This window comes from Phaenicophaeus curvirostris, chromosome 4, assembly GCF_032191515.1.
Source record: "Phaenicophaeus curvirostris isolate KB17595 chromosome 4, BPBGC_Pcur_1.0, whole genome shotgun sequence".
Classification (NCBI taxonomy): Eukaryota; Metazoa; Chordata; class Aves; order Cuculiformes; family Cuculidae; genus Phaenicophaeus; species Phaenicophaeus curvirostris.
This window is the reverse complement of record NC_091395.1, coordinates 21,769,052-21,792,698: the sequence shown is the minus strand read 5'-3', so window position 1 is coordinate 21,792,698 and position 23,647 is coordinate 21,769,052. Positions and strand designations below refer to the sequence as shown.

The 23,647-nt window shown below is 45.3% G+C and overlaps 2 protein-coding genes across 3 annotated transcripts; one reads left to right on the top strand and one right to left on the bottom strand.

Annotated features, from left to right (window-relative positions):
• Positions 1–6,054: 6,054 nt before the first annotated feature.
• On the bottom strand, positions 6,055–10,190 carry POMK (protein O-mannose kinase). Its single transcript, XM_069855500.1, has 2 exons — positions 9,881–10,190; positions 6,055–9,216 (listed from the first exon to the last, which is right to left on the bottom strand). The coding sequence occupies exons 1-2, from the start codon at positions 10,157–10,159 to the stop codon at positions 8,443–8,445; spliced, it is 1,053 nt and encodes a 350-aa protein (XP_069711601.1). The 5' UTR covers positions 10,160–10,190; the 3' UTR covers positions 6,055–8,442.
• Positions 10,191–10,397: 207 nt separating this feature from the next.
• On the top strand, positions 10,398–23,581 carry HGSNAT (heparan-alpha-glucosaminide N-acetyltransferase). Of its 2 annotated transcripts, XM_069855498.1 has the most exons (17): positions 10,398–10,578; positions 11,149–11,288; positions 11,732–11,847; positions 12,798–12,867; positions 13,801–13,870; positions 14,963–15,069; positions 15,517–15,593; positions 16,197–16,227; positions 17,111–17,271; positions 17,642–17,757; positions 18,446–18,567; positions 19,310–19,436; positions 19,601–19,687; positions 20,861–20,938; positions 21,055–21,125; positions 21,275–21,387; positions 22,413–23,581. In XM_069855498.1, the coding sequence occupies exons 1-17, from the start codon at positions 10,423–10,425 to the stop codon at positions 22,592–22,594; spliced, it is 1,824 nt and encodes a 607-aa protein (XP_069711599.1). In that variant the 5' UTR covers positions 10,398–10,422; the 3' UTR covers positions 22,595–23,581. The 2 variants fall into 2 exon arrangements, with proteins under 2 accessions (XP_069711599.1, XP_069711600.1); XM_069855499.1 differs by lacking the exons at positions 10,398–10,578; positions 11,732–11,847 and having other exon boundaries at positions 10,878–11,288.
• Positions 23,582–23,647: the final 66 nt, after the last annotated feature.

Below are 23,647 nucleotides of genomic sequence, written 5' to 3'. Positions count from 1 at the left end.
GGAGGAAAGGAGGTTGACGGGAGATCTTATTGCTCTCTACAGATACCTGAATGGAGGTGGTAGAGAGGAGGGTGCTGGCCTCTTCTCCCAAGTGGCAGGCGATAGCCGAGTGTTCGTCGCTTCTCCCAAGTAAAAAGTGATAGAACAAGACAAAATGCCCTCAGGTTTTGCAAGGGGATGTTCAGATTAGGTATCAGGAAAAATGTCTTCACCAGAAGGGTTGTAGCACTGGCACTAGCACAGGCTGCCCAAGGAGGTGGTCGAGTCCCAGTCCCTGGAGGTATTTAAAAGATGGGTAGATGAAGTGCTTAGGGATGTGATTTAGTAGTGGACAGGTGCTGTTGGACTCAATCTCGAAGGTCTTTTCCCGCCAAACAATTCTGATTCTATGCAGGTAGAGGGGATATAACAGTCCATTTGCTTTTCCATGGCCAGTGCTGGAGATGAAATGCAGGGGCAAGCAGAGGACTGGCAGAGGAGTGAACTCAGCAGTGCTGAAAGCCTGGCAGGCACAGAGTCCAAAGAACCTTCACCCCACCAGGGTTGGTACAGGCCCTGCAGCAGTAGAACCATGTGGGATGTGGCTTAGCAGTGTGTGGTGTCAGGAGAAAATGAGCTTCAGATTGTCACAATCTTCCACTCTTCACACAGAAACTAAATTTGGCAGTTGAGATTGTCAAAATAGAAACAGCACTTTCTGAAAAATCCTGCCGCCTCTTTTTTTGTGCCAAAATGGGAATTGCTGTATATGCACAGAGGACCATAGCTCACTCCTATGCTCTTTATGTTCCTGATGCCAAAAAGCACAATTCTAAGATTATGCTTTGGCAGAAAAGGTGGAAGGGAGCAAACATTTCAGTTTAGAAACTTGAAAAGTTGTCTGAACTATTTAATGAGATGCAGATTAGCTAGGGAGAGGATGTTCTAATATACATACATACACATACTTTTTTTTTTAAATACAGCCTTATGTTGCATGTTTGTGCTACAGGGTAAGTTAGGTGTGCTGTCCTTTATCTTCTCATGCTTCTTTCTCTCCAGCTCTAGCCCTGATACTTTCTTTTACCGTATCTTCTTTCAGATACTAGAATTATTACAGTGTAGACATTATGGATGTGTTTTGCCTCCCTTTGCTTATTTGGGGTATGTGCTTATGTTGTGGTTACTTGTCTTCACCCTTTATAAGGTGAAAAATCAAGTATTTTTATGGCCTGATTTATCTAACCTGTATCAAGCATTCAGAATGATTCCTGTGCCAAGGAACTGCTCTGACCACTTAATGACTAGAGGGAGTCTAGGCACATCGCCTGGATAGCACTCGCTTTGTAGATGTCCAACGAGCGTGAGGAAACTCCATCCTACATGGAACTGTTTTCTCAGTACAAGATATACCAAGGCATTCTCTTTCCAAGCTGTGGAACAGATTAATTTAAAGAGTCCTCAGATCAGGGCATAAAAGGATATGAGTGAAAATGACAATACAAAAAAAAATAAAAAGCTAAGGCACTGTTACAATGAGAAAAGTTCCTTGCCTCACATGGTGTGGGAAAGAAGAGTAGAATAGCAATTAGACATAATTCTAGGTCATTAAATTGGGATGGCACCCATGCAGAGAACTGTGGAAACCACTAAGAGAAAAAAAAAAAAGAAAGGAGTCTATCACTTACGCAACATGACACAAGACAGTTAATTAAGCATGGTTTCACAAGGATTTTAAACAGTTTCTCCTGAAGTTGAGGGTTTTTTGTTTGCTTTTCTGGTGAGTTGAACTTTTCTGCTTACAGGCCTGACAAGAAAGCATTACCCATCTGTGGAAGAAAAGTGGAAAGAATAAACATAAGTAACTTGGGAACTCTTTGTATTTCACTGCTACCTCTACACCTCAGTTGAGATCAGCCTCCTGTGTACAGCATGTAGAGAAGCTGTATTTAACCTGTGTCTAAAGGCACTTTTTGTATTACCTCCACTCTGGACTACTGGGGACGGGGCTGGAATGCTTCCTATACGGAGGAAACCAAGGCCCACATCCACAAAGCATGACTTCAGGTCTTGAGGTTTTCTCTGCAGCCTCCAGCATGCAGGAAAAGCTCTGCCCCACTCTGCAGGTGCCTGATTTATTTCATTTAATTAAATACTCCATGTAAGGCTTAGATAATCCACCCACCTCCAACCTAGAAGACAGGCAGAGAGAGATTTTCTTCTCCCACATATCCATCTGAAGTTAGTAAATGTTAAGCAGTGGGTAGGACAGGACTAGGTTGAGGAGCACAACATCTGGTGCTGCAGTGAGTGTGACACCCTTGCAAACCAGAGAAAGAGAGGTTATCTCCCACTTGCTGGCCTGTAGCAATAGGAGTTCTGGGAGTGTAGCCCTTCTGCATGACTTCCTTGAGGAATCTGTTCAAACAGCAAAGTTGGTTGAATTTCAAGTCTAGGTTAGCTAGTCTGGGTACATTGTTATTTCCTTTTATAGCTTGGGCTTTTGTTTCAGTCTTAGGCTCCCGAAACACCTTCAGAAATGGGAATGCAATCTGCTGTTGAATTTGGTGAGAGCAAAGTCAAGCCTTGTAGCTGTCATTCTGCGTATGAGAAACTGTGTGACCTGCTCCTTGTAGAATACGTAGAATATTTATTTGTAGCTTGGGTGAGGAGGTGGGATGGGATAACTCATGCTTGTGTGTACTATTTAAGCATAAAGACATCAGTTGTCTTCTATTTCATTATACTAAAGCTGCCTGTAGGGAGAGGACTGTCATTTTGAGCTGTGCCTGTATAGCATCTGAACTCCAGGATACTGGCCCGTAACCAAAGCATGCAGGCACCAAACACATAATATATAATAATAATATATGGTATTGGCAGAAGCTGCTGGCAAAATATAGCTAATGGAGATCCAAACTTAGTGGCTACATTTTCAACATTACACAGTAGCAAATAAGCCTGGGGAGTTTCAGCTATGGGTCAGACAAAACCCCTCACAGGAACCAGCTTTGGGGGAGAAAAACACATACCAGTGTGATTTAATTAAAAAAATTCCCAACTTTTACAAAAGTGGGAACATTGTTCATTTCACAAAGAAATTGAGTGAGTACTTGATAAGAACACCTACTCCAGTCCCATATATTTATCGAGACAATTTCTGAAAAGGTTCTTCCAGCTCTACACGGAAAGCATTAATTTTCCAGCAGCTACTGTAAATTTGACTGAAAACTGCTGAATATTGTCAGTTTTGAAAATCCAGTTGTTTCATATCCAAAATGTGAATGCTTCTTTTTTTGAAGATTATAGACAAAGATTTTGCTTGTTTCTCTCTCTATGTATAATATTTAATGGATTTTGAGTTACCCAGAGCTAAACAGAATCAGGAATCGACGAGTCATAAATATCACTATAATGTAAATATATTCACCATTTAATCCTGATAAATACTGGATTATGGACTTCAGAACACACACTGACGATTATTGGAAATCATGTGGTCATCTCAAGTATTCAGTGTTTCAATTAAAACCATAAAATACTTTTTCTTTTTTAAAAGTACCATCTAGCATATAATTTATTTGGATGAACTCTACAAATATATGCATTATATCATGCTAGAAGAACTTGAGAACCACTTTTTTCTTGTTCCCAGGGTCTCTTGACTGTTGGTAAGACATAACAGTCATAATGATAGAATCAGTTTACAGTTGCAAATTCTGCTGAATATCTCACAAATTATATCTGGCAAACAGCACAGCCTCTGTTTCACAAAGACAATGATCTGATATTTATGTGGCACCAAAGGAAAATATTGGTTTAGAGCTTGTGACAGAATTTCAAAAGGATTTTTGTGGTGTCTTACACTTCTGATACACCTAACAGTTACCACTCTATTAAATACAGAGTAACACCAACTTTAAAAGTACCCTTTGGAAAGGGAAAAAACCCACCCTGTTCAACAAAATAGGTTGTGTCCATTTTATTTCCTCAGCGTTTGCCAAGACTCACAGAGCAGCTGGTGTGGATATGCATGCAACACATTTTACATGTGATGGTGTTGAACGTATAGACTGAGTCACCGTAAAGGCTGCTCACCTGTACAGGTTTCAGCACTACAGGAGTGTTTTTAGAATCATATAATCATGGAAGATTTTGGGTTGGAAGGGACCTTAAAAATCCAACCCCCCTGCCATGGGCAGGGACACGTCCCACCAGATCAGGCTGCCCAAGGCCCTATCCAGCCTGGTCTTAAAACACCTCCAGGGATGAGATATCCACAACTTCCCTGGGCAACCTGTTCCAGTGCCTCACTACTCTCATTGTTAAGAAATATCTCCTTACATCTAGCCTAAATCTGCCCCTCTCCATAGCCATTAGGATGCAGTTGGAAACCCATGGCACATAAAGGGAAATATGCTACATCAGGCTTGAGCCCGCAGCCAGCAGCACCTTTTGGAAAGGAAAACAGCGTAACCTTAACGGTGTTATTCTTTGGATAACTCTAAGGAGAAAAAGCAAGGAGCGGTGGGTTTGAATTGAATCTGGGACTCTGCTCTCAGTCTATTTCCATTCTGTATCCTCTAATACAAACCCAACTAGTAAGGGCTAAACTTTATTGAGAAGTCCACTGGGAATCTGCTTTGGCAACAGCATCAGACCAAGGGAGTCCAGGTGCCCTGACACAGTTGGCACTCACAGCCAGACTGTCAGCAGGCTCAGCTCAGCTGGCATGTCTTAAGCTTCCCTGACTCCTCCGTTGCTGGCCCTGCAGTATCCCAGAGGTGTTCAGCCTGGGAACGAGGTGCTGTTTCTTGAGTTCTGGAGATGGTCTCTGCTTTATTTCTTTGCGTAGCTGGTCAGATGCGGTGGGCAGAACGTGCTGTTGGACCACTGCAGGGATAGCAGAAGAGGCATTTCCCGAAAGATAAAGTCAAGGTGATGCAGATCATTGACCTCAGCAAACCCTGCACACAGGGCCAGATCCAAGGCCTTCATCTTGGTGATGGCAGCAGACAAAAGCCCTGGGACTATATCTGCCTTGACACTGACCACACAGTGTGGTTGCGGAGCCTCCTCTGAAGTTTTCTGGAGGAGATGAGTACCAGTAGCAGTTCTCCTTGTGAGGACTACCTTTGTACAGCTTCTTTGGCTGGACTTAAAGGATGGAGGAGAAGGGATACAATAGGAAACCTGCCAATAAACATCACAGGAGAAGCATCTGTTGTAGGAAAGGACAGGAAATATGGGGCCTTTCTTTTGAGCTTCAGACGAGAACCAGCAACTGTTGTTGCGGTTAGACAGAGCTGTGGCAGTGGTCTGGTTCATTTCCACTAGTCTAGACCTGGCCAGGCAGTGGATGAGGAGGGTCTTGCAGACTTCCAGCTGTGAACATGACTATTCCTCCCCTTCATCCTTTGATGTTTTCCGCCAGACATATAAGAATTGTTTGTGTTGAGGCAGCAAAGCCCCCAAATGTTTATCCAAGGCTGTCACTGGTGGTGAAAACTGGAATACCCAGCAGAGATATTGGAAAGAAGGGAGGCAACTGCTTTTAGGGTTATCCTCCCTCTTCTTCCCTCTCTGTGAGGCCTTGCATCTTCCTTTAAGGAAGAAGTTGGAAACATGGGAAGGACAGGATTCATGCTATTTGAGATGGTGGAAGGGGTTAGTGGGGTAAAACAAATAGATGGAGAGGGTGCAAAGTCCTCTGATTTTAGTGATAGACTAGAAGGAGGCAACTCTTAAACTCAGTTGTGGTTGCCCCCAGCTGAGATTAAAAGGGACAATGAAGCACACAAATATCATAAGCAAGTTAAAGGGGAGGCATACCCTTCAACAGGCACAAGAGGCTCTTCTGACAGCCCTTATTTCTGTGTGTTGTTACTATAGATTCACTAATCCAAACACAATGACACCTTTTGGGGGCTTACGGAAGTTTCAGATCCCAGATATGTTTGGGCCTGAGAGACTGCAACTAATAACTAGTGTGAAGCTGACCGTCATGCTGCCATCTAGTGTTTCTTCATAGATGGAAACAACATCCCAAAAAAGAAACCGTGAAGCTCCATAATGCAGTTTTCAGAGCAAATGTAATTTATTCTTCCTGAAATACAATGCCCAACCACATAGAAGCTGAAGAGAAGGAAAGGGGAAAAGACTTGCGGAGAGGCCAGTAGATACCTTTTCTTAAAAATGTTGTAACTATTTCATTCAGGAACAGAGAGAGACCTCTCTGTGACAAGATAGTAATTCAGAATAATTTGACCTTGTTTGTTTTACACTCTGTGAAATCAGTTTGCAAGGTGCAACTGTACACAACAGAGCAAGAATCCAAGCAGAAGATTGTCTTAGCTGAGAGAGACCAGCATAAGAAGCTTGGCAGGTTCTTCTTTGTCTTTGCTACTCTCATAAAAAATGCAGGGTATGTTTACTTCACAGCCATCAGATACTCAGATTTCTTTCAAGTATACATGACAGCTAACAAAAGGTAACAAGTTATTGCGGGGGACACGTGAAAAATTTGACTCTTAGCCATTCAAAGCTTGATCCTTGGCTTTGAGGAGCTGTAACAGGATGGTTTTCCAACTGTTCCACATCCTGGACTCATGCTGGAACTGTAGAAGTCTAACCCTAATAATAAAAACTCAGGAGTTCATGGGCTTGATGATAAAATTACAACATAGAGAGCATTCTTTTCCCCCAGGCTTCTTTTAAGGAGTTTTGCATCAAAATCCAAACCAAACACCAATCATACCAAATCATTGTTCTCTTCTAGAGAACCTGACTTCTAAGCTTTGCTTCTTGACAACCTAAGCAGGGAAACTGCCGGGAAGGACTACACAAGCGAAAACGGGCAAAAATCAGCTAAATTAAGAAAACTGACTGCCCAGAGGGAAAGGAAAGCCATAATAAGCACCTTTTAAAGAGCTCCTGCTGGCATTGTATGAAATCAAGTAAGAATTTAGTCATTTGCAGGAGAGTTTTCCCATTAGTAATAACATGTTGGTAGCAATAGGACACGTGGGTTTGAACATTATATGTAAACTGACTGCACATTCTCAGTACAGTCATAACACGGCTTGTTCAGGTGAGGAGTAATATTGGCACAGCAAAGAAAAGAACCAAACACTTTAGCAGAAAGAACCATGTACTTCTACGCTTACAAATTATCTCTCAAGTCAAAACACAGAAGTTGTCTCAGGCCCTGAGGTCTTTCAAAGATCTAGTCCACAGAACAGAAAGTCCTCAGGTGCATAACGTGTCCGTGTGTCTCATTCATACTATGCCTGTTTTTTTCACTGAGAGAACAAGTACATCCCAGTCCTACCAAACAGAGTCTACTGCTGGATTAAGGCATCATTATTCTTCCTCTCTGACTCTTGTTATCGAGCTGTAACATCCACATAGGTGGTACCAAAAGCTTTCTCCTAAATACACTGAACAAAAAAGCAGCCTTTCTTTATGTTCAGTGGGTTTTGAATTCAGACCAAATAAAGTTGTACACTCAGGGCGTTTATTTTCCAAAGCTCACGTTTAACACTCATTACTGTGGAAGGAAGACACATTCTCTTATAGTTTCTTGTTCTCGTCCCTTCCACTGAGTCATGATGACACTCAGCATGGATAAATGAATGAAAAAGATACATTTCAGCTCCCTTCCAAAGTGCTCTGGATTTCTATGGATTAAAAAAGAGCAAGAGACTCCTGCTTTACAGATTTATCTCTCAAGAGCCCATCTGAGAATACCATGGAGTAAAAAAAAACCCTTGAAAACCAAGAGCACATGTCTGTAAGCAGTCTCCTTGGGATCTGCATCATCTGCTCACTTACAAAGTGGCCACATACTTGCTGGTGTGGGACACGGGGCCCACATCGCAATGGCTGTCAAGCTCCAAAACCAGCCTATCCCCATCCAGCAGGGAGAGGACGCCGCTGGGACTCTGCCATCAGGGTTCACCAAAACCTGAAGTGAACTGGGACACTCCTTGCTGAGTGACCACGACTTTTACTCCATGGGGAAGTGCACGAGGACTTTGTGGATAAGCCAAAGCCACAGGAATCAGAACAAAGCTCGTGGGGGGCATGCCATGGTCTCATCCTCTGCCAATCCATTTAAGTGGACCAAGACTTTTTTTTTTAAACTTCTTATGTATTTTTTTAAGAGATATTTTGTGTAAATGTTGCAAAAGAAAATGTATTAAGGAACAAATTTCTCCTCATACCCACACAACTTAATTTCTCTCCCTCCTCCTCTTCCAATAACAGATTAAACACGCCAATGGGAAGCTTGCACAGCTCCAGCATTGGGCGTTTGGTTTCTTTTTTGGTTATTTTAACCAAAAAGTACAAGTTCAGTTGAGTTGTTTTCTCCTCAGTCTTAGAGACAGAGATTTTGCCATTTAGGCAAGTAAATAAATAGGAAGGACATGAACTTCAGAACGTTGTTTGTCTCATGATCCACTACAACATTTCCCTAGTACCAGGCATGGCCGCCTCCCGAATCAGCAGAGTTAAAACTTTTCTATAAGTGTCTAAGACCTGTTGGGCAGAAGGCCTTTCAGCCGGGTCTGTCTTCTTACAGGCTGCATGGATATCAAACAAATGCAGTCGCACAATGTCACTTCCTTCAATGTGGCCCAAGAAAAAATTGGTGACATCTGGGATTTTCCAGATGTCCGTTTTCTCATCATAGGGAGGCATGAGGTCATCCTCAAACGGCACCTCTTCTCCATAGGGCCAACGCTGCTCAGGAGCTACAAAATCACCTCGGAGCTCCCGATGACCGCACTTCACCAGCCTGCCGGCACTCCTGTTCACAAGAGGCAAAGCATCCAAATCATTCACCAGGACGTGAAAGTCACTCGTTAGGAGATACTGAGAGAGGACCTTTTCCAGGTCATTCGAGTCGCACATCACTAAGGTTCCCAGAGGGCTGCTGTGCAGGTACCGAATGATGCTCACATAGTCTATAGCAAGCATCAGCCTGCGATGCCAGGTGTTCATGCCCTTGTACTTGGGGATGTGAAGAGTTTCATTCAGACCCCTCAGGGAGCCTAGAGGATGGTACTCAGTGAGGATTGTGAACTGCTGCTCACAGTAGCCAAGCAACCGGACAACGTACTTGCTTTGAAGTGCTTTCAACATCTTCAGTCCATGGAGAAAGTCTTCCTTCAGCTCTGAGTTGGTGAGCTGTGAAATAACCACTTTGTTTTCCTTCCACTCAGAAAGGAAGGCCTGAGAACATACAAGAGATATGTAAGACGCTTGGAGAGCCTTCTTCCACCGATAGCTACCATCTGCTGCTGACCTCTAAGCGACTGCTTATTCACAACTGCAAATTTCAGTCACGAGGCAGTCGAATCTTTTGATGGGACCACGTACTTCTCGCAGCAAGCCCTTACTGACATCATCATTAGATCACGATTTCCTAACTTTTCTTCAGAACGGGCAATGCAGATGAACAAAATTACTTCGTCCTACCCAACCAGCCAGTCTTACGCTGCCACGATTGTCCCACGCTCCACAAGCACTTCACTGATCTCTGTGATTTTGCTGGTGCAGCTGGAAGTTGTGCGGTGTCAGGGAGACGGCCCAGGGTTCCAGACACGCTCTCCTACCTGTTCCGCGTGCCCTACCACACACCCCCGGCTGTCACAGTAGGCACAGAAAAGGTCATTGGGCACTGGAACAGGGAGTTGGTTGAGTCACCTTCCCTGGAGGTGTTTAAGGCACGGGTGGACGAGGTGCTAAGGGGCATGGTTTAGTGTTCGATAGGAATGGTTGGACTCGATGATCCGGTGGGTCTCTTCCAACCTGGTTATTCTATGATTCTATGATTAATTTGCCACCAGCCAGCGACAGCTCCTTATACATAGGAGAAAAGGAAAACCAAGCTCACCTTTTTGACGGCGCCCTCCCCGACGCACTTGAGCCTCCTGACCTCCCTGCCGATGGCTTCGCAGGAGAGCCACGGGGAGCAGTTCTTCCCCGCTCCCAGTCTGAAATGCCCGGCAGGGCAGAGGCCGGGGTCCGCTTCGGCGCGCCCCGAGGAGGCGTAAAGCATGTTGAGGCCCAGGTAGAGGACGGCGTTCAGGAGCAGGACGGCCGCGAGCAGCAGCGCCGGGGACACGGGCGGCGGCGGCGCCTCCCTCCGGGCCGCGAGCGGCTTCTTGTCCATGGCCGCCCCGCGCCCGGAACCGCGGCCAGACCCGCTCCGCGCTCGACGCCGCCCGCGCTTCCGGGCACGAGGGGCACACGCTCCGCCGCCGCGCGCGCCGAGCTGGCGGGGGTGGGGCGGGGCCGCGAGAGGCGGGGCTCAAGGCCAATGGCGGCCGGGCCGGGCCGGGCTGAGCCGGGGCGGGGCGGGGCGTGCGGCCGCGCGGCGCCATGGCGGCGGCGGCGGGTGTGGTGGCGGCGGCGGCGGCGCTGGGGGCGCTGCTGATGGCGCCGGGGCTGACGCAGCCGCACGGGGGAGCGCCGGAGGGGGCGGGCAGCGCGCGCCCCGCGCGGCGCATGGACCAGGCCCTGCTGCTCGTGCGCAACGGGCTGCGCGCGCCCGGCCTCTCGCTGTCCGCGCGCGCCGGGCCTTGCCACCAGGTGAGCGCGCGGGGCGGGGCCTCGGGTCACGTGCTCAGCGGCGGCCGTTAGCCCGGAGAAGGCGGGGGCTGAGGGGAGACCTCGTTGTTCTCTCCGGCCACCCGAAAGGGGGTCGGGGAGAGGAGGGGGCTGGCCTCTGCTCCCAAGTGACAAGGGACAGGACGAGAGGGCGTGGCCTCAGGCTGCTCCAGGGGAGGTGGCAGATTAGACATTTCAACAAGTTGCTTCACAGAAAGCGCTCTCGGGCACTGGCCGAGGCTGCCCTGTGAGGTGATTGAGTCACCGTCCCTGGAGGCGCTTAAAAGACAAGGAGATGAAGTGCATAGTGATTTGGTTTAGTAGTGGACGGGGATGGTTGCACTCAGTGATCACAAAAGATGTTTTCTAGCCTAGCGATTCTATAATTCTGGGTTGCTTCACTCTGGTTTTACCTTTGAGCGGTGCAGCGGGCAGCCCTGCAGCGAGAGCTGCTCCTGCCCTTGGGCAACTTCCCTTGGCTTTTTCCTCACCGCTGTGCAAAGCAGGACTCCCTCTCGTCTCCTTTGGCACTAACGAGCTCTTCTTCCACAGTGCTTGTATCAGTTCCTGGCATTTGTCCCACCAAGCAATGGGAGCCTGAGGGAACCGGGCACGGTGGCGGTAATGGTTGATACCCAGCACCCACTCACCCTGCTGCTCAACAGCTCCGTGGGTGACAGAGAGCTTTGCAAGTACGTGGCCCAGCCCCAGGGAACACCTGGGTAGCTCTGTCCTGTATTTTGGGTTATATTTTCTTGATGCTGTGCACCTATTGATTGCCTGCTCATTACCTCTTTTTTTTCTGACTGCTGAGACCCAGAGTTCAGTCTTCCCACTGCCGCTGTAACTGTGGCGTACGTTCTAATTGTGCTGAAAGGATCTAGGCGCAAGCAGGAGCCAAAATGCCTTGAGCCAGCATGTGCCAGCACCTGGTTTCTCTTACAGAGAGTCTGTAGTTCAAGAAGGCAGGTGATGGAGTAGACAGTGCATGTGTGGTAAAGCCCCTGCATTGCGTTATGGGAGGGTAATGCTTGGCAAAGGCACAGCCTGGCAGCTCCTTGCAAGACCCTCGAGTGCTGCGGTAGTAACTGCACGTAGTGGTGATGGCTCAGCCAGTTTCCTTTATCCTTTGCAGGATTCAGTATCATTTTGGAGAGTTTGGCAATTACTCCCTTGTGATAAAGACCCTAAATACAAGCACCGTTTCTTGTGACATAGTCATCAATGAAGGCCCTATCAACAGCTACCTGCGTATGTAATGCTCTGTTTCCCCCTTTCATTGTACAACTTGCACGGGTCCCAGCAGAAACAACTTCCTAAAAAAGCCTGTGCAGCCACTCATGCTGTACTGAAGATGTGTTATGGACTTATTCCTGTTCTCTCTCGGCACCCTATGTTTTATATGCCTGCCTTGAGGCTCTGACCAGGATCAGGCCTCTTCACGTGAAACATATGACCACAACCATTTTGCAGCAGGGATTAGCCCAGAAAAGTCAGTGTACATGTGTCCGGAGGGAGAGATTTTCATAGTTAGTTCCTGATTCCCTGCATCTTTATGTATGTACAGAGGATCCTCCCTTTTCCCTCTGTCTTGCTTCTCTCGCAAAATGGGAAACAATTCATACAGTTTTTGGATTTTTGTTTGTTTCATTTTAAACCTCACATCTTGCTTTTTCATTAATCTCTTTTCCAGGACTGTTTCAGACTCTCGTCTATGTCTCTTCTATTCTTTTTCTTTACGTTAAGTAAAGTCAGTCCTTCCAGTTTTCCAGCTGTAAAGAAAAATTGTCCATGCTTGCAGACTTGGTGTATTGCTCTTTTCCTTGTCTTCTTCATGTTGAGGCTGTTCCTAAATCTCTAGTTTCTTCTTCAAAATATATAGCATGTGTTCGCTTTTCTCACCTTTTGCCTTGTGATGCAATGGAGGGTATTTTTTCCTGGTTTTATGCTGAGATGTACAGTTACTGAGCTGCACTTTGAAAGTAGCCTGCTTTTGTTTGGGGCTGTTTTGGGGTTTTGTTATGTTTGGTTTTTTTTCCTCTGGGACTCAGGTTGGAGATATATATTGCATGGAGAAGGTGGTGTGATGATTGGTGGGTTGGACTTCTTGTCATATTTGTGTCATGCTTGGCCAAGCCCAGCTTGCTGAATGGTTTTGTTAGATGATTTATAGAGTTGTGTTTTTCTCTTTTTTCATGTAGCTATTCTCTTTGCTTTCCTGGTTTACATGGGGATCCTTGTTATTGTGGTTGTTGGATGCCTTTTTATGAAGTAAGTGAATAGTACTGTAGTTCTTCCTCACACGTGAAGTGGGGCTGCCAGTCTGGAAATTCACATCATGGTGTGGCAGTGCTTCAGAGCCCCCTGTAGCCCTGCTTGCAGATCAGATCCTGTTATCGGGTTGCCATGTACAAGTCAAGTTGTGGTAGCTGCCCGTATGACAATAAACCCAGAGTGATATGGTTTCCCCTGTGGGATATCTTGCAGCCTTGTTAGCTTGTGTGTAGAGCATTTACTGTGTCAAGGACTGTGCTGTAAACCGCAAATAAACTGATGTCCGCTGTAAGCTCGCATGCCCTGTGACTCACTCTCCCATGACTTTTCTAGCCCTGAATCAGCAATATAAGTCAGTGGGACCTAAGCATGTGTAGCATATGCAGCTTTCTACCCTGGGTACTGAATGATGTGCGTCATCCCTACCTGTAAACAACCCAAAAATAAAGCCCTTAAACCTGAGCCTGTGGCAGTGTAATTACATAGCTGGACTTAACTGAGGTCTCAGGTACTGGCTGAATCTCAGCATCATGTATGTGAGCTGGCAAAACAGAAATGTTATGGCTTTAAATTGGAGGGGGGAAAGATTTAGACCAGACATTAAGAAGAAATTCTTCAGTATGAAGGTGGTGAGGCCCCGGCACAGGTTGCCCAGAGAAGCTGTGGCTGCCCCACCGCTGGAGGTGTTCAAGGCCAGGTTGAGTAGGGCCTTGGGCAGCCTGATCTAGTGGGAGGTGTCCCTGCCCATGGCAAGGGGGTGGAACGGGATAGTCTTTAAAGTCTCTTCTGACCCAAACCATTCCATAATTTTATGAAATAGGGACTGTCCCAACTTCTCATTTATGCTGCTAAATAGCTGATATTAAGATTAAAATGTTTATAAAGTTCTTCCTGTTTTGTTTTGTGTTTTAAACTGTTACTAATTTTCAGAATTGATCCAGTCAGAAACTGGGTTTACAAGAAACTGAGCCCCAGAGAAACTGATCGCCTGATTAATTCTGTGAGTGACCGCAGTACCTTTCGTTTGCATTCTGTAGTGTTTTCATCTCTGAGGAATGCATACTATCCAGATGTCTGGGGACTTGTTTATTACTAATCATCTTCCCCTTGTGCATGTTCCCCTTGGCAAATCTTGTGTTAATGTTAGACAGGTAATTTTATGTCAATGGGGAGTGTTAGACTGGGTTTCAATGCAAGTTTAGTGAATTCATAGCAGAGCTTTTACAAGTCTTGCTCATACAGTTTTGTGCCCTCTTTAGTTCCCTTGAAGCAAGAGTGTCAGTGAAAATATCGTCCCCTTCTGACATAGACAATGTAAGGGAAGTCAGGGAATGCCAACTTTCACATCTGCTTCCAGCACAGTAGGAATTTTAGCAGGGTGTACGCTTGGGTCAAGATTTCTATGGCAGCCCTAGAGCTGGCATTTCAGTGTAAGCCAAGTTTTGTACTAGAATATATATAGATCATCACAGTCTGGGCTTCACATCTAGGAGGTCCAAACCTGTCTAGAATCAAAAGACTTGAGAGCAGAGCTCTGCTGCAATTCTTGTAGTCATCCATCTCCATAGCTGTGTTATAGCAATGTTTGCTGCTTTATGCTGTCCTTGGGGCTGATGAGAGTGATTTGGGGAACTCAGTTGGAAAGAAGGCACTCCCACATTCATTTTTCTGATGGTCTAGCTCTCTAAACAGTCTCTTTATGGTGTCAGGCAATTGCAAATGGAATAGGGATGGATGAATCCTGTTTGAGAGTCAGTAAATGGATATGCTCAGCTCTGTTGTAAAGCAACGCTCACAGTGATGGCAAGTCTGTGGCTGATTAGGCCTGGACCCAACTCGCAAGTCTCAAATGCAGACTCTTTTCATTGCATTGTTGTTTCTACCCTGGCCAAAGGTGGCGTGTGGAGCATCTGCAAATATATGAGGCCATGAAGGGGTTAGAAGTAGCAAGGGAGGAAACAAAAGGAAGAGGAGGATGGCCGTAACAAAGACAAATACCATGTGTGAAATTTTGCAGTTTGCTGACCTCTATTCCCTAGGCAGGTGATGCAGCTGCTTACTTGCCCTTTTTGTGTCTGTTTTGTTCCCGAAGGAGCTTGGATCCCCGAACACAACAGACTCAGTTAGCAGTGATGCCACTCCACGTTTGTGGAGCACAGCTTCTAGGCAACGGCTTCGTTCCCTGGACACATTCAGAGGGTGAGAGTAAGACCTTGCTCATGAGCAACTCTTGCAACGAGAATTTTCGAATGGCAGTTGGAAAAATCCAGACAGCATATGGAAATATATGGCACATGGATGATTCCAGGGGGTCTATTTTGCTTGGAAGATAACCGAAGTTTTAATTCTTGGATTTCTGAAACACTTTGCAGTTGATCTAGTTTGGGGAAAGTTGTGGCAGAGAGTGGAAAAGAACAACATATGTTCACTGTGAAAATGCTATGTGAAGGAGCTTACTTTGGTTCACCACCGCTCAGGATCTTTGAAACGTTGCTTCAGGATTGGCAAAACTGGAAACTTTGTGCGTGATCTTGCTTTAAAATAAAATAAACCAAATCTCACAGTCGGAAAGATTTTAATGAGGATAAACATTAACTGTGTGTGACATGTGATACTTCTTGTGTGTTTTTGTTGTTGTCTTTTTAGGCTCTCGCTTATAATTATGGTGTTTGTTAACTATGGAGGAGGAAAATACTGGTTCTTCAAACATGAGAGTTGGAATGGTAAAGTATAATTGAGACAGTTAATCTGGGTTTTAACTGTAACAGTGTCTAGATATGGATGGCATTACAGCTGCTGCAGCAAACTGCTCAGCTGAAGTCTGGGACGGTCTGCCAGTTTGACTCAGTGTGGTATCTGGCCTGTTAGGTTAATGGGCAAAGCAGTGTATAGTCCTGCTCATCACCCAGTAATGGGATGGTTTCAGATCACAGTCTATCTGTAACCTTTTCGGTTTTGACACAGGTTCATATCTTTAACTTTTCTATGTTGTTAAATGACCACAGTCAAACTGGTGATGCTTGATGTTGTACAAACGTGATGCCTTGATTAGCAAGCTGATGGGTTAGGGGTTGAGTGTTGTGCTGGCCTAGTGGCAAATAGCAAGGATCCCATCCCTGAAATCTTTCCACAGGCACCTTATTTTTGAAGAATGGTAATAGCAGTGAAGCAAGATGAGTGTAAATTTTGTTTATAATGTAGTTTAGATTTTGAGGCATCAAATAATTGCAGGCAGCCTGCAATTCCTCTGTAAACTCAACAATAACGTTGTTCAAATGTAGGAAGTGTTCGAGTTAAATAACGTGTTCCTTCATATTTCTTTGTAGGATTAACAGTGGCAGATCTCGTGTTTCCATGGTAAGTCTTCCTGAAGAACAGTTCTTGTGTCAAGTGTATTTTATGTTAGGGGTTGCAAGGAGAACATAGTGTGCACCTTGCCTCCATGTGGAAAAGTATTTGGAGGTGTGGATTTGTGTTAAATGGTTGCTAAGAATCTGCTCCTCCAGATAACAGCATCATCCTTATGAACCAGTAAAAGAGCTAAGTGCTTTTGGCTGCCCCACATCCTCCTTCCTCTCCTCACACAATGTCAGTGGGAGGCCCAGCGGAAGTTCAGTATCCCTGAGGAGCAAATTGTCACAGGTGTGTTGGAGGTGGTCAGTCTGGCAAGATTCAAAGCTGGACTGATGTGTATCTAGAGGTAAAATAGCCAAGGGAATTTTGGATTAAGCTAGTCTCCCTATAAAAAGGGAATGGTCTTATGGGGAAGCAATTATGCCATGTGCTCCTCGCACGCTTCTCTAAAATACACACTGCTTGTGATTACACTTGGAGATGGGAGCTGGACTTGGACTGTGAACCTAATCTAGAGGGGAGGAGTGGGTCAGTTCTGGATTTGCATCATAGACCTGCAGCTTGTGTTTTACTGCTCTGAAGATGCTAATGTAATTTTGGGTAATAGATTTTTGGTAGCATATATATTGCTGCAAAAAGACCAGAATGCAACTCCTTCCCTGAACTTTATTGACTCAACCAACCACTGAGAGAGGTGGAAAGGTCCCGTAGTGCAGCCTCAGTTGACTGGGAATTCCTAGCAACCAGAGGAAATAAAGTTGCCTACTCCTACTCAATTCATGCATTTCTGTTGCACCAACATTGGCTACTCTGTTGGCGTTTGCTGTCGTGCACATGTGTGATGAGACATCGGTCAGCTCCATTTCCCATCTGCTCTGCCCTCCAGGTTTGTGTTCATCATGGGGACATCGATATCATTGTCACTGAGCTCCATGCTGAGACGGGGAGCTTCCAAGAAGCAGGTGCTTGGGAAAATCCTCTGGAGAAGTTTTCTGCTTATACTGCTGGGTATCGTAGTTGTGAATCCCAATTACTGCCTTGGACCATGTGAGCAGAACTTACTGTCTTCTTTCCATTTCTGCAGCTGTTGTTCCTGCATCCTTGGCTGGGCCACTGAGAAGTGTCAGCCTTGCTGTACTGACCAGTTCCAGGGGGGCATTTTGACAGTGTCTGTAAAGTGCTGTTCAGTTTTGCACTGATGCAGATTTCCCTGTTTGACCCTTATGCCAACCACTGTTTATCATCTTAGTGGTGACTTTCCCAGAGTGTGATTTACAGAAAGTAAGGTGGCAGAGCGGAGGTGAACCTTGTACCTGCAGGTGCAGTGGCTCTCGGCTCTCCCTGGCGAAGGGTAGCTTGCCTATTTACAAAAGAGCCCATGTCTGCTCCTCTTCCACATTGCATGCATGTTTTCCAGTATCTTGGGATAATCTGCGTATTCCTGGGGTCCTCCAGAGGCTGGGATTCACGTACCTGGTGGTTGCTGCTCTCGAAGTCCTGTTTACAAGAGCTGGGGCTGACAGTGGAACCTTGGTGAGTTATGTGGGGAGTTGACAAGTGATACTGCAGTAGAGTTTGGGAGCTCTTGCACTTGTTTGGGCACGAAGAACACATGAGAAACGATGAGAAAACATGTAGCATCTTACCTGATGTGCAGTGCAGTGTGACCTGGCAAAAATTGCAAGGAACATGTACTCTTTAGTGTCCCAGTCTGCATTTTATCACATCTAGCTTTGCCATATTTGAGAATTTCACTGATCCATTCAGACGGTGCTTAAAAGCAGGCATTCCCAGTCTGATGACTTTCCACTGCCAAGAGAACCCAGGAACAGGCATCTCTGTTGCATCCTGTGGCCTGTGTTTTGTCCAGATAATTTTGGCAGTGTTTTTTTCACAGCAGGGGAAAGTAATACTGCTTTTTGGCCTTTCTGGAGTCTGTTTTTCCAAAAGGCCTTTGTTCTACTCATGAATCAAAATTCCTTTAGACATTTTCCAAACTAAAAAAGCATTGTGGGCTTTTGTTTTCATTTGTTCCTCCCCCAAGTAACTAAGTGTCTGGAAATAGTTTGTGAAGATGAAAGGTCCATTGGTAGAACCCAATTTTGTAATGATAACAGCTTCCGCTAGTATGTGAGGGACTGCCTGCCAGGAAGTACAGAATGTCCCCAAGGGCATGTTTTTTACTTATCAGCTAATGCTTGCCTCCCTCCATCTCATGCAGGAGACATCATGTCCTGCTCTGAAGGATATTCTTCCCTACTGGCCACAGTGGATTTTCATTCTGATATTAGAAGTGATTTGGCTCTGCCTGACCTTTTTGTTACCAGTGCCAGGTTGTCCCAGGTAAGACTGTGCACTCACACTACTTTCTATGGGGCATGACACTGTTTTTCTTCTACTGAGTAGAAAATATGTTTTATTAGGAATAGGGAAAGAATGAAGAGAGCTTTCATGGTGGTTAAGGGAAGTGTTCATCCTGTGAAAAAGCTTTCTTTGGTACTAACGTAGCAAGTGCTATAAAGGTGACAGGCTGGATTGATACACTAAGGCCAACTGTATGGGGTTCAACAAGGCCAAGTGTCAGGCCTGCACTTGGCCACAACAACCCCATGCAGCGCTACAGGCTTGGGGAAGAGTGCATGGAAAGCTGCCTGGTGGAAAAGGACCTGCGGGTGTTGGTCGATAGCTGACTGAACATGAGCCAGCAGTGTGCCCAGGTGGCCAAGAAGTCCAATAGCATCCTCGCTTGTATCACTAACAGTGTGGCCAACGGGACTAGGGAAGTGATTGTCTCCATCTTCACCTGCAGAGAAGGCAGAGCAGCTGGCTGGGTAGCCAGGGCTGAACTGAAGCATTGCTTTAGGCTCACAATACTGCCTGTCCCCTCATGACGCAGCTGCTCATGGCATTGTAATGATCAAAACAAGGTGGCTGACAGCCAGCTATCATGTAGGACCTGTGTTTCACTGTGTGCCTCTGGCCAGAGAAAACATCAAGCATTTAGTGTGCTGGGCCAGTGGACCAGCTACTGTTGAAGTGGATTGTCCCAACACTTAATGCCACAACCTGTGTGCTTCTGTCCCAGGGGTTATCTTGGTCCTGGGGGCATTGGAGACTTCGGAAATTACCCCAACTGCACTGGAGGAGCGGCTGGTTACATTGATCGTTTGCTTCTTGGAGAAAAGCACATATATCAGCATCCCTCTTCAAGTGTAAGTAGCTTTTGTTTGCACTATGAAGCCACAGGCGAGCACTGAACACAGCTCTTGGGAGGGGCTTGGGAGTGGTGCATGCATGGGGATGGAAGAGAAAGGAGATAGGTTGCGCAGATGCCCTGTAAAATTTTCTTTCTTTCCCTTACCCTTTTCTTTCTAAGGTGATTTACCAAACAACGATGCCTTATGATCCTGAGGGGATCCTGGGAACTATAAATACCATTTTTATGGCATTTCTGGGACTGCAGGTACCTCTTCTCTTTCTGTCTGTGTGATATAATGGAAGGTTTTGAAGAAATATTGGAAGTGAGGAGGCAACTTGGTTTCTTTATTTAAGGCTGAAACTGGTTCTAACAAGACCCTTTCCAATACTTTCAGGCTGACTTAGCCTGAGGCAAGTGTCAGGGAAGTGGAATCTAACCTGGCAGTGGCTTGCATTAGATAAACCAAGACTTTTTTTTCTCAGTTTTTGTAAGGGATGGACACAAGAGCTTTGCAAAATATCCACCCGGAAACTCCCTTTGCTTGTTTTAAGGTTGGGCTTGAGCTGGGAGTAGGCTGGCTCTGCATGTTAGAAGATAGGGCCAAGAGATGCATAGACTTCAGAGCTTCGTTTTAAACGTATGCTTTTAAAGGTCATGGTTGCATATGTTCCCTGTTGCTAATTTTCCCCCAGCATGCAGTGTTAGCCATCTTGCATAGGTGCTGTGAGTGTGCTCACCTTACTAGACATGAGAGGGGCAGGGGTTCATGTTAGTGTTGCCAACATCAAAAACTCCCAGCTCACAACCACGTTCAAAATAGCACATCATGACGCTTTTTGATGCAGTTCTCGTTAATCATTGCTGGCTTTTCTGTCTGTGCAGCAGCTGTTAACCAAACAGAAACTCTCAGGCTGGGAAATGAATGTTACTGCCTGTAGCACTAGGTAAACATTGGTTGGGAATCTCTGTGAGGCAGAGCTTGGAACAGAAGTGTGGCATCGAGGAATAAGTCATCAGGACACATTTCTTAGCAGTGCACAAAAAAGAGGGTGCAATGAGGTGCCGTGAAGAAACTCTTGGGGCTGGCTGGGGAGTTGACATGGTGTTGTTACTTCATGTAGTCCTTGCTGAGGGAAATGGAGCTTAAGTCACATTGTGTTAACCTAATAAAGTTGCTTGTCCTCTTCCTTGGCACTAACGTCGTAAGAAAGGGAGAAAAGGTGCATCTCTGTTGCTGAGGAGGCTGCATTTACATATTTCCCCCATCTGCATCCATTCTTTGCAAAGAGTTCACATTCTGAGCCTTTCAGCCACTTAGTCGATATAAATCCTATTTGTGTTCTCTGTCTTAACACAGGTAGGTGGTGGCAAATATGGCATTGAAATGTAGTTACATTTATAGGCATTAGTTAATGGTTTGTATTGTTTTTATATTAGGCAGGAAAAATTATCTTGCTCTACAAAGACCAGCAAAAACAAATAATGAGTCGGTTTGTCATATGGAGCATAGTAATGGTAAGTCACATAGTTGTGCAGGTCTTTAATAGACGTGTATTTTTATGCAACGCAAACTTAATATTTCTGAAACATGTTGCAGAGGTTGTATAAACTTTAGCAACTTTCTATTTCAGGGAATTATTTCTGCTATCTTGACAAAATGTTCTAAAGAAGAAGGGTTTATCCCCATAAATAAGAACTTATGGTAAGCAAAGAGATACAACTTTTAGTATGATTTTCTTAAAGTACTATTGTATTCTTAAAGTACTATTGTATTGTATTGTTTAACCTTTCTTGTGTTGAGATCTGTCTGTATACATAGTTCTATAATCTTGCTACTGAAAATGTGTGTAGGTCAATCTCATATGTGACAACCATGAGCTGCTTTGCCTTCATCCTCTTATTGCTGATCTATTACCTTGTGGATGTCAAGAGACTTTGGTCGGGTGCTCCATTTTTCTACCCAGGTCAGTAAAATCATGGCAGGAAAAGTATACCTTTCAATTCTTTCTGCACCAATACTATCCTTTTGTTTTCTGTGCTTCCCTTGTTTTTAAAAGAGTTAGGATTTAGAATGAAGTAACAGGAAGGATGCCAGAATTATTAACTAGAAGTGAATCTCTGTGCAGAACAGAGACACTCGAGACTAGGTATTTAGGAGAGAGAGAGACAGTCAAGTCTTTAAAATGAGGTCTGGAAGCTGCTATTGCCCAATGACTGTTCTCTGTTTGGTCTTGAGTTAAGGTCCCAGGGAACCGCCGCCTAGCACCAAGCAAAATACCACAGCTGGTCATAGTTGGGTTTGGAAAGGACTGCTGAGACTTAGGCAATGGGAAACTTGTAGGCCTGTCAGCAGAGTAAAACCACTTCTGAAGATGTGGAAGACGAGATCCCCAGGGCAGCTGTGTAGGTTCTGTCCCTTGTGTTTTTTAGATAAGCCTGTCTCTGAAAGCATCCCACTGTGGTTTTAACCGCACTGGGCTCTTGACAAACATCTGAGTACAGAATGCAAACCCACAGCAGAGGGAACCTTTCTGCAGCTGTGGTGTCTGGTGTCTGGACAGGAAGATGGGTAGGGTGACAGTACGTATCGTATCTCCTACCAGAAATCCCAGAGCTTTGAAGGGAAGTCAGCATTTGTTTGTAAAGGCAATAGATCTGACCACATAGTGGCATTTGGCCACTTTGAAGACAATAACTGTGATTGCTCCCCTTGTCCATAAAATAGCAGGATACTGATTTGGCTGTATTTTCAATGTAGCATATAGGTTATCTATATTTCTTTTCAATAAATGTTTAGGGGGAGAGAACCCCTCAGCCTTGTGTTTGAAGAATGTATGTGTAGCATCTCTGGGGCCAGTAAAAAGCTGTTGAACGTAGCTGTTGTTGCCTCGGTGCCACTGTTTCCTAAGCCTGGCATGGCTCTGCCTACTTACTCTGAAGCAAGCTCATACCTGCTCTTTCAGATGGTGTGACTTGTGCTTACTTTCAGGAATGAACTCAATCCTCGTCTACACTGGACACGAAGTGTTTGAAAACTATTTCCCTTTTAAGTGGAAGATGCAAGACAGTCAATCTCACGCAGAGCATCTGACTCAAAATCTCACTGCAACAACTCTTTGGGTCATTATATCATATTTACTCTACAGGAGAAGGATATTCTGGAAAATCTGATAGAGGTGGTCAAGATGTAGCAGCTTAGATTCTGATGGGGAAAGTGCTTAAGGTGAATGCACCTGAAATACTGCCACTTGCGCTAGGCTGCATTACTGAAAAGGGATATTAGTTCAAGTTTACGGTGCCACAGAAGGTGTCACCAAGACTTTTATGTGACTTAAGGGATGGTATTTTCCTCTTTAGCAAAAACTTGTTTGCCATTTTCTGTATTTTGTAAATATTTTACTGATCTTCCCTCTTCATATAAAGAAACTGGAACATACTGCACCAGTTGGGCAGTCAAAGACAGCCTGATGGTGCTGGAGAAAGGAACTGCAAGGGATCTGGTGGTGACTGTAAGGGGTTATCAGCATGACAGCTGTTGCATCTCAGGAGGCCCCTCGTAACTCTCGTGGTCTGGGGTTTGTATATACCCTTGGCACCTGCTGTGTGCCTGCACCACTCCGGCTCCTGGCACACATTTATCTCGGCCATCCTTTTGACTCGGGAGCACTGGCAGCAGCCTCAGCCCTGCACTTGGGTCGGCGGTGAGTGACTGGGACACCTCTGTGCACGCTACAGCTCAACTGATCGTTCTTCATTGTCTCCTTCCACTTCGGTCTCGGATCAAAATCTGAGGGTCAGGATTCTGCTGCAGCCTGCTGCCAGTGATCTCTTCTATTGGCTTGTTAATCATGCTGCTGCTACAGGTTTAGCAGCCCAGCTGTGCATATTCTGGGCCTTTGTGTTACATGGCTATAGCATGGATGAGGTCTGAGTTTCATGTGCTACACACTACGAGTGCAGAAAGGCCAGCTCCTCTTAACTTTTTATAATCATTTGAATATAAGAGCCCTAACTCTGAAAACCAGCAACACAGGCAGAATTCAGACGAAAAGGAAGAGACACCGGACCAATTCAATGTAAGACAGTAGTTTTTGGAAACTCAGGAATTTCACTTGTGCTGTGATTTCCAAACTTGTGCTAATAAAAAGCCTGAAGTACCATGCTACATTCTCTGTGTATGTATAAAGACAGAAAGAACTAAGATGCACACATTAGTATAACGCA